Genomic DNA, 18,619 nt, shown 5'->3' with positions numbered 1-18,619 from the left:
GAGGCTGAGACATGCAGATCACTAACTAGTTTGAGACCTGTCTAGACAACACAGCAAGAAAAAGTTAAAGAAAAAGATTAGAACAAAGCTAAACAAAGCAAAAGCCCAAGATGTGTGAAATACTAATTTAGATATTTATGTTCTCTGCCTACACATGCTTTACAGAAACTAAAAACACTTTTAGAGTATTAAAATATTATCCTAATGAAACATTTAAATTCTAGCATTAAGTAAAAGTAGAAAATAATTTCGTTAGTTATAAATATTATCTAATTTCATTATCTAATTCCACTCAGATGTTCTCATCAATTTTAAGTCCATATTTAAATTTTCTTATTAAATGCTAAAATGAATGTAAAGCTACCTTTTCCTAGAAATAACCACTGTAACGTGCATTTACTCTGAAATACATAACTTATTAATAATTTAAAACAATCACATATTAGTTATATATTAGAAACTGACAACAAAACGTAACAGGACAGAAGATTCAACTTGACAACTCTTTCCCCAATCATTTTCCTTGGCAAGAGGATAGCCAAGAGTTCATGCGCATAGTATAACCTACTTAGCAGGTAAATTACTTTACTCTTTCTGCTTCCATTACTGACAACTATGTACACAACAGCAATACAGTTGTTAGTTTATAACAATACTAACAAAAAGTACAGCCTTTTAAGGTTCTATTTTAGAATTCTTTTTAGAATTTACAATACCTCAAAAATTGTATTTTGGAATTTAAACTTAAAATTTTACCAAAACTATAAAGTCAGTCTTAGATATACCATGCTAATCTAGTATAGATTTTAGCTATCTTAAAATAGATATATTTGAATACTAAGATTTTTGCACACAAGTTATATTTCTAAAAGGCAATGACTGAAGTCAAATGTTCACTTGTTTCCTATTGTGGCAATAATAGTAATTTAATAATATTGTGGCAACAATAATTCCTATTGTGAAATAATAATTTCAACCACCACCCAAAATAATAAGAGAATTTATTTGTTTGGTTTTATTTTTTGTTTTGCAAGACAGGGTTTTCTTTGTACTCCTGGCTAGTCTGAAACTCACTCTATAGACAAGACTGGTCTCAAACACAGAGACCCACCCGCCTCTGCTTCCACACTGAGATTAAAGCTTGTGCCACCCATCACTGTCTGGCAGAAGAATACATATTTAAAAAAATAAGGAAAAAAAAAAAAAAAGCAAAAACACAAACCAAATAGAACCAACCAACCAAGCAGGCAAGCAAACAAAAAAACTGACCAAATTCCCGCTAAAAACAAACATTTAGGAATTATTGTGAACGAACGTCTAGAAAGCCTACATCTTTAGCACACCATCGTACAATTTACCATGAGTATAGCTTATACTTCTGTTCCCAGAAACTGCCTGGTTATACCTCATCTTTTATATTTACCATATATCAAAGTGCCATTTAACCTGTGCCACTCTATTTCCTAGGGACTGCAGCATATGTCTGAGAAGTACACTTTGTTTTGAAAGGTTTATTGAATGTGCATTGGTGTTTTGCCTCCTCCCTTCATCCATGGAACTGGAGTTACAGAAGGTTGTGAGCTGCCGTGTGAGTGCTGGGACTCTACCTCACAAGAGTAGCCAAGACTCCTACTGCTGAGCCATCTCTCCAGCCCCAAGAATTAAGGTTTTTAATAGTGATTTAAGAGACTGTTTTGACAAAATATCCCTCCTCCCAGGTACGATGCTCCTTTAGACAGGCCAGGCTAGTCATAAAACCACTCCATGCCACTCTGTTCCTTTATACCCCCAAGATGTGCTGCTTCAGAGTCAAAGCATCCAAACTGTTTTCTGCCCCATGATGGCTTTCATTCTAATACTCAGAAGCAAAGCTAGTTGGATCTCTAGGAGTTCTATCTAGGCTGCCCAGAGCTATACTGTGAGATACTGTCTCGAAAGGAAGGGAGGGAGGGAGGGAGGGAAGAGGAGGAGGAGGAGGGAGGGAGGGAGGAAGGCTGATATTGTCTGCTAGTAAGTCAAATACATCAGTGCTCATCAACATCAAGAATCTGTAAGAAAGGAACTCTAAGTGGGCATAGTAGCTCACATCTGTAATCCTGGCATTTTAGGGGTAGGTTAGGAGGTCACCATGACACTGTCTCAAAAAACAAACCAAAACAAAACAGAAAACAAACAAAACAAAACCAAAACAAAACCCAAATCCATTTTCTTCATTTCCCCAAATATGCATAATAGTTTTATATAATTTATCAGTGGCAAGAAATAAGCAACCCACACACCAAATAAGTAAATAAATAAATAAACCCCAAGAAAATAAAACATGAAATCAAGATCAGAATCAGATACTGTATGATTAAAAATGCTTGAGCCGCAGGGCAGTGGTGGTGCATGCCTTAGCACCTGGGAGGCAGAGGCAGGCGGATTTCTGAGTTCGAGGCCAGCCTGGTCTACAGAGTGAGTTTCAAGACATCCTGGGCTATATAGAGAAACCCTGTCTCAAAAAAACCAAAAAAAAAAAAAAAAAAAAAAAAAAAGCTTGAGCCTTTTATTGTATGTCATTAATTTAGAGAAACAAAAAAATTTATGGTTTGGTGCTTTGGTAAATTTCAGTTTGTTTATTTATTTATTTATTTATTTATTTAAAGTTTGGAAGCCATCAGCGAGGGGCTGGAGAGACAGTTCACTGTAAGGTAAGCCTACTTGTTGTTCTTGCAGAGGACACAAGTTTGGTTCCCAGCATCCACATAGGAACTCAAAAACATCACCAACCCCTGTCTTAGAGAAATCTGATGACCTTTTCTAATCCTGAGAGCACCAGATACATATATGGTAAACACATATACATACATGCAGGCAAAACATTTCCACACATACAATTAAAAATTAATTGATTAAATGTAGTATAAACAGCTGTTAATCACATGAGTGTAACATTTGAGAATAACTTTAGAAAGCCAGTATTTCGTTATAGAAAACAGATTTTTGTCATATTATTCCCAGAAAACCAGTAAAAGGTTAACAAGTATAAAATACAAAGGAAGCTTTAGGCTCTGCGTTTAAGTTGTCCATTTCAGAAGCACTTTCCCAGACTTAACCCATGCTATGAAAAGACAAACAGCGGTACCTCACAGGTGTTGTAGTCTTCAGAATCCAGCAGGCTACAGAGTTTTGGTAAGAGGTCAGGCCAATTCTGCAATTCTCCCTTGGAGGCTATGGTTGTAATTAAAATACCTAGAAAGACAACACACATATGGAGCATACTGCACTGTGTGAGATACGGGCACAACACACACTTTGAAATCCACCAAGAGACCCAAACTGCAATTAAAGTCGCCCTCACCTCAGCACCGGGGAGTGTAGGGTGTGTATCACAGCATAAATCACATGTTCTTCATCTTGTTGCACAATGTTTCCTCCAATTTTTAAAATTTTACCCAACATGTCCACAAAACCCCTACAATTTGCTTTTCTATAATACCTACAATACTTCCAACTAATTAAAATTAACAAAATTTCATGAAAATCACCTACAAGTAACAACACTGAATGATGAGCTTAAGAAACTATAAGATTCATAATAAAAGGTTCATCAAAAAGCTAAGAATAAGACAGATGGTGGTGGTAGTGGCACACACATGCCTTTGATCTCAACAGAGAAAGGAAGATCTCCGAGTTCAAGGCCGGCCTGGTCTACAGAGCAAGGTCAAAGACATTCAGGGCTATACAGAGAAACCCTGGCTCCAAAAAAGGAGAGCAGGAGGAGGACTAGGAGCAGCAGCAGCAGCAGCAGCAGCAGCAGCAGCAGCAGCAAAGAATAGCTTTCCAACTTACACAGGAATTACAGACAATGACTCCAAGCAGGGAAAAAATAAGCAGTGCCTCACTGGAGAACAATCCAGTGTGTCCACACGCTTTATAAGAAGACCTTGTGGGGGTTTGAATAGGTTTGGCCCCCACAGATTCAGGTGTTTGAATGCTTGCCCATAGAAGTCGAACTATTAGGAGGTGTGGCCCTGCTGGAGGCAGGACTTGAGATCTTAAACGGTCAAGCCATGCTTTGTGAAACAGTCTCTTTGCTACCTGCAAATCAAGATGTAGAGTTCTTAGCTCTACTTTAGCACAACCTGCCTGCACGCTGCCATGCTGTCAGCCACAATGCTACTGAACAAAACCTCTGAAACCGTGACCCAGCCCAAATGAAAGGTTTTCCTTCTTAAGAGTTGCCTTGGTTATGGTGTCTCTTCACTGTAATAAAACTCTAACTAAGACAGACCCTTACCGCCGGGCAGTGGTGGCGCACGCCTTTAATCCCAGCACTTGGGAGGCAGAGCCAGGCGGATTTCTGAGTTCGAGGCCAGCCTGGTCTACAGAGTGAGTTCCAGGACAGCCAGGCTGCACAGATAAACCCTGTCTTGAAAAACAAAAAAACAAAAACAACAAAAAAAAAAACCCAAAAAACAAAAGACAGACCCTTACCTTAAGTAGACAGTCCACACTGGTGGAACATTCTAACTAAGCATCTCCTTCTGACTAGATTAATTAAACTGTGTTGTGCACCATTTAATAAGTTTTGTGTTAACATTTTTCTAACTTATTATCCATTGGATAAAACACGGTGGCTATGGATCTTCTCATAACACGAAGGTATAAGTGACAATAGGTAAATTATGTATAATCTAAGCTGCAAAATGGAAAAATAATTTCTTCATAGGGTTACTCTGGAAATTCATGAATACTCATACAGAAATGCCTGGCGTCTAACAGCTACCCCGTTATTATTGAGTAAGCTGCAGAGTGAAGACAAGCTTTCTTTAACTTTCCCCTTTAGTTCTAACAAGATTGTTCTGAGCAATAAGCAAAACTGCTGACAAAATTCTAACTTTTCACACAGCACAGTTACTAAAGCACACATTTAGTCGAGGCAGAGGTAGGTAGACCTGTGGGTTAGAGGCTATCTGATCTACACAGTGAGTTCCAGGTCAGCCAGAACTACCTAGTAGTTTTTATTTCTAGCTTGTCACAAACAAACAAACAAACAATTCACTTTTTAAGAAAAGGAAATCAAGTAGGAAAAAAAAACCCTTAAATACTGAAAGCTTTTTAAAGCTATCACTCTTACTACGGGCCTTTAGGCGAGAATCAATTTGGTACCAAGACTTTGTTCTTCACATCAGTTAGTCTTTCTTCAAACTAAAATATAAAAGAACACAGGATTCTGTGCTTACTAAGGCTGTAATCCCAGACCTGGAAAGTGAAAAGATCACGAGCTCAAGCCAAGTTAGGCTCAGTGGTGACAACTTTAATTCCAGCACTGGAGACAGAGGTAGGCAGATCTCTGAGTTCTATCTAGGCCAGCCTGACCTAGAGGTCTTTCAGGACCACACAGAGAAACCCTGTCTCAAGAACTCCAATCAACCAACCAAACAAGAACAAAAAATCAAGTAAAATTTCAGAGAAACCAAATGAACAAAAGAGACACAACCTACAACTTGAACAGCATTCCCTTTACTTGGGAAACTTTAAAAGATGTTGACAGACTGACAAACTCCAACTTCTGTATTCCCATAAATGCATCTACTCCTGAAAATAGTAAGAAGAGTTGACAAAAGGCAAAGTGACCGTGAGAGCTGGGCGTAGTGTCACATGCCTGGAACTCCCAACACATAAGAGATGGAGACAGGAGAGTCAAGTACACAGCCAACTGGACTACCTGAGACTTTATCTCACAAAACCAAACAAAACAAACATGAGAACTGTAATTGAGTTTGATAATATTTAAATACTTAACATCTTAAGGATTTAAAATATTTTCTCCAATAAGGTTAACTGTATGAATTAATCTTATATAAATTTTTCCACTAATATAATTAGAATAGTAACATTACAAACAAGACATGTATTATTTGGTAAGACAAGCAATTCATTTAGCCAATGGATTAGCATACAATCATTAAAATGAAGTACCTTCCAAATAAATTTTGATAAGATTCATAATATACAAGACACAGGGAAAGAAAGAAATCAAATTTCGGTATAGTGGGCATATGCCTGGAGCTATAGCTCAGGAGAATGAACAGAAAACAAGATCCCATCTCAAAATCTTTTCTCATGTGAACTAAGATTAACCAATTAAAAAAATAATGAAAAAAAAAATCCAGATTTCTTGGAAACTATCATTTTACAATATGCTTGTGTTTATTTTCCAAAAGCAAAGACAAAAAAAACCCCAAACTTCCACAATTCTATGTGACTACTTCCTGTGAGCCTTCTTCCATGACAAAAGTACTTTACTGTGTCCTGCCCAATAACTTTCCTTCTACTGTTCTACTGTCTTTATCCTGCATCAAACAGGAGAATGGGGGATGACACAACTTCCAAGGTTTGTGTCCCTTGATAATTTCACACCCGCTACTCTTACCCTCTTCTCCTGTCTCTTTTTCTTCTCACCCCTTTTCCACACTCACTCTTCCTTTGTGACCCATCCTTTGAAGCTGTATACTGGAGCTTTGTGGATCACCAGTGGCCGTACAAATGAAGACAATGACTATACCTTTCCAAAAATGTTTCAGAAGCCACAGTTCAGCAGGTAGTGGGACCCCCATGAACCCTACCTCTACCTATGACAGGCTGTTTATAGTACCAATCTGGTGCAGTCCCAGGACAGGAGAATTCACCAGTCATGTCATGCCCAGAAGATAGCATTCTGAAGCCTTTCTCACTAGCTGCCTGTGCTTGCTCTCACACTCTCCTGCCCTCGTCTCCTGGTACATTCCCTCAACGTTTAGACAGGGTGGTAGCCAAGTCGTATCTTGGCTGAGACCTCAACCACTTCTCATCCTCAGCACCATCAGCAGCAGTCAATGTCTGTGAGCGCACTGTCACTGCCTCAGACACACCAGAAGAGGGCACTGGATCCTGTTACAGATGGCTGCGAGTCATCATGTGGATGCTGGGAATTGAACTCCAGACCTTCAGAAAACCAGTCAGTACTTTTAACCGCTGAGCCATCTCTCCAGTCCGAATCTGCAAATTCTTAAGGTTTTGTTTTATTGTCTTGGAGCACCACTGTCCTTTCATTTTTAATTAACAAAACACAAAGCAAATAATTTAATTGGCCAATCTATTTAACTAGGTAGCTTTATGTATTTAATATTTCAGACTTTTAAATTACCAGGAACTATTAGCCAGCTATAGTGGCTCATGCCTTCAACACCATCACTCGGGGCAGAAGCAAGGAGATCTCATTGAGTTCCTTGTCAGCCTGGTTTACATAGTGAGTTCCATAGTGAAGCCATCTAGAGATCCAGTGAGATTGTCTTGGGACATTCAGATTTTATAGCAATGTGAATTCTGGAAAAGGTTGCCCAACTGGCAAAATATGTGAATGCTGCAAAACCCCAAGGGATAATGAATCTGCAGACGAAAGTGAGGAAATCGATGAACTAAATGAACGCGCTCACTTCCCACCCGCCAACCACCGCTTTAGCTGTTCTATCCACATTCAATCTGAACTCACCATCATTACTTAACCGAATTCCAGACATTACGTGGAAACACACTGCACTTACACCTGAAGCTAGATTAAAAACTGTTGGTTATACTAAAAATGTCAGTGGCCTCCAATAGTCAGAATACCAGAGTACATACTATAAACAAGACCTAAGAGGCTGGAGAGATGGCTCAGTGGTTAAGAGTGACTGCTATTCCAAAGGACCTGAGTTCAATTCCCAGCAACCACATGGGTGGCTCACAACCATCTGTAATGTGAAATCCAACACCCTCTTCTGGTGTGTCTGAAGACAGCGACAGTGTACTCATATACATAAAATAAATGAATCTTTAAGAAAAAAAAAAAGACCTAAACCAAGAACCGTACAGACTTTATGAAATGATATCAAGAAATACAAATTACAGCCATCAACAGCATTTCTAATTTGAAATAAGAAAACAAAAGATATTAATTAATTAATTCCAAGCCTGCTAAGGCTCAGGGCAACATGTGGCTATCATGCCTAAGGCCAGAGATTCAATTCCTAGAACCATATGGGGAACAATCTTAAAATAAACCAGCCCAAAGAGGTTGGAAAAGAAACTCACTGGCTGAATGGTAATAGGGACTCTTTTTCCAGCACTTCCAAGCTTCTACAGCTAAGATGCTCTACCATGCGGACTGTACAAAACGGGCAGGTTTATAATACAACACTTTATGGAGCCAAGGAACTCATTTAATTTTTGTATCTCACCCTTTCCTTGCCTTTCAGCTAAACTGCTTTTACTCTGAGGAGACTAATTTTTTTACTCCCATTTTACTACATTTACAATTTTTTTCTTAGTTGTAAATAGAAAATGGCTAGCACACTCCATTCTCTTTACTATTGCCAAGAGCTGGCAATGCCTTTAAGAGGATCCACAAGGATACGAGAATAATCTATGGAATTTGTACCCCAAACTACAAACGCACCATGCTCCTCAGACCTGAAGTCAGAACCAAGACAATCTTTAACATGGAAATGCCTGAAGAGAATCAGATCTAAAGTAGGCTGGTACTGGAAGAGTAAACATTTAGAATCCTCTATGTAAGACTGAAGCTGTACCTTAGAGAGTGACACCAGAAATGATCCACGGCATTAGACAGTAAGGAATCCCTACGCACAGGTTCTCAAAGAAGGCCGAGAGTCTGACAATCTTCGGTGCCCCATTCTCACCATCGCACTAGTTAGCAACCAGTGCCCTGGGCCTCACTGCCTTACGGATCTGCTATTGCCATGGTCAACAACGTACATAAGGATTTAAAAGGCTACACTGTCCATCCCAACTGAACTTAGACACGCATGGGTTGCTTACCAACAGTAGCTCTGATCAGTGGAGAGGAGTCCCCAATATTATTTAGACATTCACTCTTGATGAAGTCTGTCACACCATTTGGGAAGTTCTGAAAATGAGCTTTCACATTGTTCTTCAAGATCAGACCGCTCAATGACCGTGTGGGCTCGTCTGGAAGAAAGCAGTGACAGCAGTGACTGCTAAAGGAGTTCCATGCTTCAGGATGTCCACAACAGCCACTTGTTGTTGGTTGTTTTCTGAAACAGGGTTTCTCTCTGTAGCCTTGGCCATCCTGGGACTCAGAGATCTACCTGCCTCTGCCTCGGGGACTAAAGGCATGCTCTACCACTGTAGTTCTTCAACAACAGGTATTTAAAACCGTTTATATTCAAGGATTGGGACACAACCCAGACACAAAACCTTCAACCCCTACAGTATTCTGCTGGCAGAGTGTGCTGGGAACAGAGCCTAGCAGAATCATCGCCAACTAGCCAACTGCTTGGAGCAGATGTGGACAAACATTAGGCAGAAGGGAGGAAGGATGGATCAGGCTTGGAAGAACCAGCAGGTTCAGGGACATACCACGAGGATGAACTCATGGGAATTTAGGAGCAATCAGGGATCCTCTTAGGAGTCTAACCTGGGTCCTCTGCATATATGTTATGGCTGAGTAGCTCAGCGTTCTTGTGGATTTCCTAAGAGTGGGAGTACAGGCTGTACCTGACTCTTGCCTACTTGTAGGACCCACTGGTTGTGGCAACCTACTGGGTTGCCCTGTCCAATCCTGATGCGATGGTATGGGCCTAGTCTTACTGAAGCTTCCCATGTTTGATGTCCTGGGAGGCCTGCTCCTCTGAAGGGGTGGAGATCTATGGTTGGGATGTAATATATGAGAGAATGATTTAAAACATAAAATAATAACAAAACAAACAAACAAACACTGTATTTTAGCCAGGCCTGGTGGCACACACTTTTAAACCTAGCCCTAAGGAGGCAGAGGCAGGTGGATCTGAGTTCGAGGCCAGCCTGGTCTACAGAGTGAGTTCCAGGACAGCCAGGGCTATACAGAGAAACCCTGTCTCGAAAAACCAAAAAAATAAAATAAAATAAAATAAAATAAAATAAAATAAAATAAAATAAAACAAAATGAACTATACCTTCAGCCAAGTGATTACTGATGTGAGATTTTTCTATACTAAGAAAAATAGTATATTACCAAGTATTCAACAAAGCAGAATAATCATTGATTTTAAAGATATACTAAAAGAATCTCTAGTTTAAAACCTAGATTGTTTTAAGATGTTTATTATGCCCTTCAATCACAAAACCCACAAAACTGACTAAAAAACCACCTGAGAACAAATCAACAGAATCACTAGCGTGTGTACGAATTAGCAAATCTTTCCTTCTATGACATGCTAGGCTCTGGAACTGATCTTGTAGGCTCTGTATATCTGGCAGGCATTTTCTAGCTGAAAGAAGCAAGACACGTTATATGCCTTGGTGTCAGAGTTCAGACAGAGCTTACTCTACAAAGCAGTGTTTTTACTATGGCTTCTAAGACACCCACTGCCAAACAAGGACTAAGGTTTTTGTTTTGAGACCAGAAAACTGTGATACTTGTGTGAGTGCCTGCAGTGAGCTCCAGGAAGAGACACTCAAGGCTCAATGCTCAAACGCCATCAAGAGCAGCCCGTACTGTCCTTCCTATGAGCTCAGCAAGGGCAATGATCATTATTTGTTTCATTCGTATTTCCCGAGATACAAATGGTCTGACAAGCAGGGCGGTGGCGCACGCCTTTAATCCCAGCACTTGGGAGGCAGAGACAGGCGAATTTCTGAGTTCGAGGACAGCCTGGTCTACAGAGTGAGTTCCAGGACAGCCAGGACTACACAGAGAAACCCAAAAAAACAAAAAACAAACAAACAAAAAAACCAAACAAATGGTCTGACAAAGAAGCAGGGCTAATGAATATATAATTTGTAAAATAACGTCAAGAACGATACATGGCATGCATTAGGAACAATTAAAGACCATGTCATTTTAAAAACAGACAAGTAGGAGTAATCAAAATGAAAATTGTAATAGTTAATGACTCCATCATTTGTAAATAACTTTGAAACAGTATACAGTCAGGGCTTAAAGTTCAAAGACAATTATTGGATGGCAGTGTTTTCATTTTGGCCATATGGTTTTTCATGTACCTATAATGAACATACACATACATCCAGGTAATTATTAAGCCCTGCATTCAATCTGCACACTCTTTAAAAAGTCAATCTCTATTATACGCAGGTACAAACACCAAGATAGACTGTGCAACCCATTTTTCATTTTGCAAACAATAAGGGAACTTTAATCAGCATCCAGTTAGCAAGAAAACGGTACTTACCCATCTAAATGCTACAGTGGTAGTAACTCTAGGCAGCACATCTGACACCCATTAATTAGATGGCAAAATGAAATCCTCTGACAGTGATAATTCACACTATAAAGATCTTAACAGTGTTAGAGATATTTTTAGTTAAGCTCTACTTACCTTCAGATTTTAATTTTGTAAGAACAAAAATCAAGTAGTTGTTAAAATCTGGATATTGATTGAGTTGTTCCAGTTTCTAAAACAAACAGTAGTTAAGGAAACTTCTCTGTATACTCTACAGAGAAAGAAATTAAGCATTTTAAAATCTAATAATTTTTAGCCTTCCACTTTTCCTAAGAATATTTGCTTATTAAATCAAACTTGATATGTTATTTACAACATACTAGTACTTGTTATTAAAAAAAAAAAACCTTTGAGTTCTTTCTGGCTGAAATACTGCATTAAATATATTTAATAAGACATAAATGAAGGTAAGAATCTATATACTCAATAAAGCACTTTTTGAGCTCAAGAGCTTTTGAGGAAACGAGCCAGATGGCTCTTTTTGACTCATTTGTTCTTTAGAATGTAAAAGCAGAGAACGCCATTTATGCATGCCTCCACACCAATTCTTCCCAGATATAAAGTCCATCAAATCAACCCCTGTTCAACCCAAGACAACACATAAGGACACTGACTGCCAGGGACATAATGCTCTAAATCCTTCATCCCTGACTCTCCATCTGTAATTTGCTTACCAGGAGTGTCTTACCCACACAGAGATTAAAATGTTTTTACTAAAGAAATCTAAATTAATTATTAAATATACTAGGTACAATAAATAAGCTTTTAACATACTGGAAATGGCCTTAAGATGTCTGGAGTTGGTATGCAAATTCTAGCAAAATGTAACTACTTTTTCTAAGTAAAGCCCAAACAAGGATTCTTAGTTTTAGCATGCTGATGTTAATGTTTATTATTACCTTGTGATAAAGCATGCTTCATACAACTTAAGGCGCACATGCACACGCACATATATTGGATGGCAGTGTTTTCATTTTGGCCATATGGTTTTTCATGTACCTATAATGAACATACACATACATCCAGGTAATTATTAAGCCCTGAACTCAATCTGCAGGGCTTAATGTGTGTGTGGTGTGTGTATGTGTATGTATATGTGTAACAGAACAAATCTGCTCTATGCTAAGGACATAAAAGAATAGGCCATCGTGAGCACTCAAACCTCCCACGAGCTGTGATCACAGGGGTGGCACAACCATGCTTGATTAATCTGTTCTTTCTCACAGAACATAATATGCTCTCAATACCCAGAGTAAACTGTACATTGACTACTGGACTGGGCCAAGCACCATACTTGGTATACAATAGGTATTTAAAACAAGAAATTAAAATACTGAGTGCTACAGAAATTACAATGTAATTCTGGACTTGGCTAATCTTATTTACTTTTGTAAAATAATGCTTACATTGATTTCAACTTCTGCGGCCCACGGAACTATGACAACACAAAATTAAGACTGATCTACAGCACGTTCAGATAAAAGCTCCACTATTCCCAAAACTATTTTCCCTAGTATCAAAGGCATTCAAACAAAATGGCTTTTTAAACAATCCAAGTCGATCTAAGTCACTATGGCATCCTCTTTTAAACGGGCAGTGCCATACTCAGGCATCTACTGGGGGGCTGAGGTTACAGCAATGCAGTACACTTCTTAAAACCCTCTAGTAACGTCATTCCTGTGGATTTTTTTTTAAAATGAAATAAGCTCAAACACCAGGATCTTATTTAATTTACTAAGTTCCCTATCAGGTGATTTTTCTCCTTACTGGAAAGCATTATAAGGGGATCTGGTGTGAACACAACAAATCTAAGTTCTTAAAGAATTAACTTGCTTGGGCTTTTAACAGGGGTAAGAGGCTGCCATCTGCGAGCTGCAGCTCTCCATTCGTGCACCCTGCAAATGTTCTACGTTTCTCCAACTGTGGCAAACAGGACCTCTACACCAGCACTCAACACACAGCAACCCCTTGGGTAGCTGTGGTCCATACAGCCTTAGTCCAAAGCTTTTAACGTGCAAACCTCACTGGAGCGCCAGGGAGGCTGCAACAGGTGCTCCCCCTTGGAGCACCACAGAGTCACCGGCCATTCAGGCGCGGCGGGAGAAAGCCCCAGGCCCTCTCGACAGTTCAAACCCCGCGCCAGCTCCACCCCCGGTTGCGCCGTACCGCGCAGCTCAGCCCAGCTCGCAGGCCTGCCGCCCCCGCCCCACCGGTCATTGTGTGGGCCCAGCCGCTCCCGCTCGGCAGCGGGGACGTGGCGGCGGGGCACGTGTGGCCTCCCCGGCGGCGGCCCGGAAGCAGCAGCCGAGCCACACGCGGCGGCGGCGGCGGGCCTGGCGGGTTGCGGCCGCGTGCACGAGGCCGGCCGGGTGGGGGCCGCGGCCCGGAGGGGCGGCGGGCGGCGACGCGAGGCCCGGCACCGCACGGCAAGGATACTTGTTGCACGGTCCTCTGGATGGTGGTGTCTGGGGACTGGGACTCCTTGAGCAGCTGCAGAATCTGCTGAAGCCCTTGCTCGTCAGGTTTCCACTCATACTCCATCTTGGTTTGCTGCAAATAAAGCCAGACACAGGAAGAGACGAGCAGATGTTAGTCCCACGCATAGGCCCGCCGCGCGTCCGCACACCCGCCCGCCGCCCACCGCCCAGCCCGGGGCCCCAACCGAGGCTCGGACCCGAAACCCGGCCGGACTGCTCCGCAGCTCCGCGCCAACGTCCGCCGCGTCTGTGTCTGTGCTGTGCGCCGCGGCCGCCTCGAGCGCCAGGAGCTGACCAGACTGAGTCACCGCGAATTTGCAATCTGGCCCCAAGATCCGCTCACGGGAGCCCCCTGGGTCCTAGTGCCACGGAGCACTCTCAGACCAACCCAACTCATGCAGCCAGGCTGCTTGCACAAGGCTCCTCAAAAGCAAGCCCCTGCGAAGCCGCGGTAGAAATCTGATTCGGGTTATTATTTTAAATAGACGTGGTGGAGTAACGACAGCGAATTTCGGAATGGAGGAAAACTCCCTCTGACAGCTCAATAGTGAAAATAAAAACACTTGCACTTCAACGTAATATACAAAGGTATATTAGTCGTTCAAATAAGATATTGAGGGCACATTACAATCATAACCACACCTCAAACACATTAAATGCAACCTTCATAGAACTTCAATGGAAAAAATTCACCCTTTCATAAACCTCAACTTACGAACTCAGCAAGTGAAATAAAATTCCATCACGAAATAACTGCCTTACACAAAGGGTTGTGGAATGAAGGATAAACAAGAAAAATCATGTAAATTACAATAGGGTAGTGTTTAATTCTGTTAAAGTACCCCCCCCGCCCCATTTGACTGTAAAACGTAGTAAGGCGTATTATTTGTCCTCACTACTGTGCACATTACTGAGAAGAGTAATGTAATCGGTGGAGACTGGGAATTAACGTGTGAGCTGCATCTGCTACAGCACAGTGAGGCCACTGTGTTAATGACAGTTTCATTAAAACTAAATTCTTGAACAAAACTAATAAAACCCAAGTATTAACTGTGAATTATTCTTGATAAGCAACCCTGAGAGGCTTGGCAAAGGAGAGGATTTTTAATCTACTACACAATGGTTTAGCAGTTTCAGCTAACCCTTTCTAGCAGGTTATTTCTCTCCCCTCATCTTCTTACAATCCTCTATTTGACCTTGCCCACTCCTTCATTTTTCAAAAATATTTCCCCTCCTCTCCTTCACGGTTGTGTGCTTCATCTCTAACATGACTTTGCATAACATCTTCTATTGTTTCCTTAAACCAGGCAAACACAATCAATTGTTCTTTAAAAAAAAAAAAAAAGAACAACAACAAAGCATCCAACAACTACACCAACCCCACAACCCACAACTCTTATCTGGACATTACTGCTATTATTATAACAAACATTGCTATAGTACTGATTTTATTCCAGTTTTCCTAGTATCTATTGCTACTATCATGTTTTATGTACAGTGTACTTTTTATATTATGCAATAGTGAAAATTGTCATTTTTTCCCCTGTCTGTATATTACATGGTTTAAGAAAATATTTTAGAACATACAGTATTCCATTCTATTGTGCTGCAATTTTTAAACCTTTAATTGGCAGAGTCACAGAACTGTACAAATTATAAGCATATAACCAAATGGACTTCTATAAGTGAGCACACCTATTTGACCCCACACCCAGTTCAAGATGGAGGTCTCTCATGTTCATTACCACAATAAACCTTAGTAGACTTTTTATCATTATAGATTGTTTTCTTGTTCTAACTTCAAAAGCTTTTTAAAACTTCAAGAACTACATTATACTAAAGCAATATGGTTATACAAGTAAAGTTGATTCAACTCTATCTGAAATGATATTAAATTTGATATATTTTTTACAGTGCTGTCTAATCGCAATTACATACAGTATCTGGCTAGAATATAAAATGTCCTCCATAGGTTCATGTGTCTGAACTCTTGATTTTTAGATAGTGGTACTACTGAGGGAGGTAGTGGAACCTTTAGGAGGTAGCCCCTCCCTGAAGGATACAGATCACCGGGGATGGGTCTTGAGGTTTTTATACCCCTGTAGATAGATTTCTGCCTCGTTTATGCTTCCTGTTTCTTTGACATTCAAGGAAGAGACAAGTTCCAGCCACACATTTCTAGGACTATGGAGCCACAAGATGTCATGCTTGCCTGACATGATGGGAAGTCTTTCTGCTATAATAGATTGTATTTCTCCATTAAACTGTAAACCAAAATCAACTTTGCTCCTTTATGTTGCTTCTTTCAGAAAATGTATCACAACAATGAGAAAAAAAATAACTAATGCATACACTAATGCTACACTAATATTAAATCTACAACCTTACATATATATTAAACATAGCATGACCATCATTCCAGGCCAAAGCATTCATTCAACACCTGCTGCAATAGCCCACTTACGCCCTCAAGGCTCTTTAAGAAACTAAAGCCAAGGCTAACAGTCACCCAATGAGAAAAGCACAGTCATCTTACTCATTCTAAAGGTGGTTGACAAAAGACGTAATATCAGACTATTACCAGACTTCCTTCTCTAGACCTGCATCAAATAAACAGTATGTGTTTATTTTGAGGGAAGGTCTTACTGTGAGTATCAGACTATCCTCAAACTCAAAGACTGCCTGATTGATGGGATCAGCGATGTGCTCCACTCTGCCCTGATCTAGGTTTTCAACAGTTCAGTATTAATAGAATCTCTTATTTGAGCTGGGAGGTGACATCAGTCTAGTCTACACAATGAGTTCCAGGATAGCCAGGGATATGCAGAAAAACTCTGTCTCGAAAAAAAACAAACAAACCAAAAAATATCTCATTTGAGGCTGGTGGTACAAATCTTTAATCCCAGCACTCAGGGTTAGAGGCAGAAGCAGGTGGATCTTCCGAGTTCTAGGCCAGACTTATCTAAAGAGCTAGTTCCTGGACAGCCAGAACTACACAGGAAAACCCCCTCTCTAAATCTAATTTGATCAAACAATGATAATAAGTGTTCCCCAATACCTAATTAAAGTTATCTGTAACAAAGGCCTCTCAAAAATATTTGACTGAGAATTGTTATTATAAACTTCTATATCACACTTAAAAACTGTGGCAAAGCAAGGCATGGTGGCATATGCCTACAATCTCAGCACCCAGGAGGATTAGTCAAAGGGATCAATTTCAAAACTAGCCTTGGCTATAGAGCTAGAACCGGCCATGAAATAGGAAAGCACACTACTCAGTTATAAACAGGGAGCGTTTACACGTGGCCATTCTTAGTGCACAGTTTGGCAGCATCAAGAGCATCCTTACAGCCATGCAGCCACTGCCACAGTCATCTCCAGCACTCTCCACAGTTCAATAACAATTCACATCTCAGAGCAGACAGAATCATTCTAAAGTCATTAGATATAACAATAACCAAAGCACGCCAGCTTTATACAAGGTAGAAACCATTTCTATAAAGAACATTAATGTTAATTAAATTGAATATCAAAAGTAATAAAGATTTTCTTCTAATATTTAAGTAGTTACTAACTGACATACTTTTTAATAGTTGAAGACACAGAGCTAAATATACCTCTCACCCCAAAAAAGTAACATCCAACGGTAAATAAAAACCCAGAAGACAGTTCTTGGAGAGCTAAGTAGAGGGGCTGGAGAGGTGGCTCAGTGTTTAAGAACAGTTGCTATGGTTACACAGGACCAATTCCCAATACCCACATAGCTGCTCACAACCATCTGTAAATCCAAATCCTACACACCCTTTTCTGGTTTCTCTGGCATGATGGGCAGACATACATGCAGGCAAAACGCCCATATAGGTAAAATTAAAATAAATAAATCTAGTACATAGATACGGCACTGGAATAAAAAGCAACTTTATAAGATTTAAGTTGCCCGGCAGTGGTGGCGCACGCCTTTAATCCTAGCACTTGGGAGGCAGAAGCAGGCGTATTTCTGAGTTCGAGGCCAGCCTGGTCTACAGAGTGAGTTCCAGGACAGCCGGGGCTACACAGAGAAACCCTGTCTCAAAAACCCAAAAAAGATTTAAGTTGTGACACTTCCTTCAGAAGACAAAAACCAAAGTCAGCCCTAAATTCTTAAACTCATACAAATCCCCAATGATTGGAAAATGTAAAACTACCCAGCTTCTCCCCCATGAAGGGGAGGGCCAGCAAGGTTAATCCATAGTGCAAAGGTACCTGCTGCAACTAGCAACTAGCATTTTATCCCCTGACCTCCATAGGTGCACTATGTCATGCCTCCCCCACCGCAACCACAACTACAACCACACACACACACACACACACACACACACACACACACACACACCTAGAGGCAAGCAGATCTATAAGTTAGAAGGTCAGTCGGATCCACAAAGTGAGTTCTAGGCCAGCCAAGGCTACATCATGAGACTCTTTCTTAAAATTGATTAATTAATTAATCTGGGGGATAAGATGTGAAAACCTATGCAAGAAAAATCAATCCCTCTGAGCCATAGCTTCCCAACTATTATATGGGAATATATCAACTCCAAATTAGATTATAAATACCTAGCAAGAAGTATGAATGACCTGAAAAAACAGAGTTATAAGAGTTATTAACCCAGAGGCTGGAGAGGTGGCCCAGTGGTTAAGGATACCAGCTGCTCTTCTAAAGGATCCAGGTTCCATTCCCAGCACCCATAGCCCACAACTGCCTGTTAGTCCAGTTCCAGGGAAATCTAGCAATGTCTCCTGCTCCACAGGTATCTGTTACTCGTGTGGGGCTGCACAGATATACAAGGCAAAACCCCAACACACACACTAAAACAAACAAACACACCTTTAATCCCA

General features: G+C 40.5%; 1 protein-coding gene across 2 annotated transcripts in view; it reads right to left on the bottom strand.

The window, feature by feature from the left end:
• Positions 1-18,619, bottom strand: part of Tnpo1 (transportin 1) — an 87,448-nt gene that overhangs the window by 39,298 nt on the left and 29,531 nt on the right. The window contains exons 1-5 of one of the 2 annotated variants that reach the window (XM_028790195.1): positions 13,942-14,033; positions 13,704-13,817; positions 11,364-11,439; positions 8,845-8,994; positions 3,125-3,231 (exon numbers count right to left, since the gene is read on the bottom strand). In XM_028790195.1, coding sequence (XP_028646028.1) covers positions 3,125-3,231; positions 8,845-8,994; positions 11,364-11,439; positions 13,704-13,808 — 438 coding nt within the window. In that variant the 5' untranslated portion in view covers positions 13,809-13,817; positions 13,942-14,033. Of the gene's footprint in view, positions 1-3,124; positions 3,232-8,844; positions 8,995-11,363; positions 11,440-13,703; positions 13,818-13,941; positions 14,034-18,619 lie in introns of those variants that run through there. The other variant, XM_028790194.1, reaches the window with a different exon arrangement.

The sequence above is a fragment of the Grammomys surdaster genome, unplaced genomic scaffold (genome assembly GCF_004785775.1).
Source record: "Grammomys surdaster isolate TR1022 unplaced genomic scaffold, NIH_TR_1.0 125876, whole genome shotgun sequence".
Taxonomy (NCBI): Eukaryota; Metazoa; Chordata; class Mammalia; order Rodentia; family Muridae; genus Grammomys; species Grammomys surdaster.
This window is presented reverse-complemented; position numbering and strand designations above follow the sequence as displayed.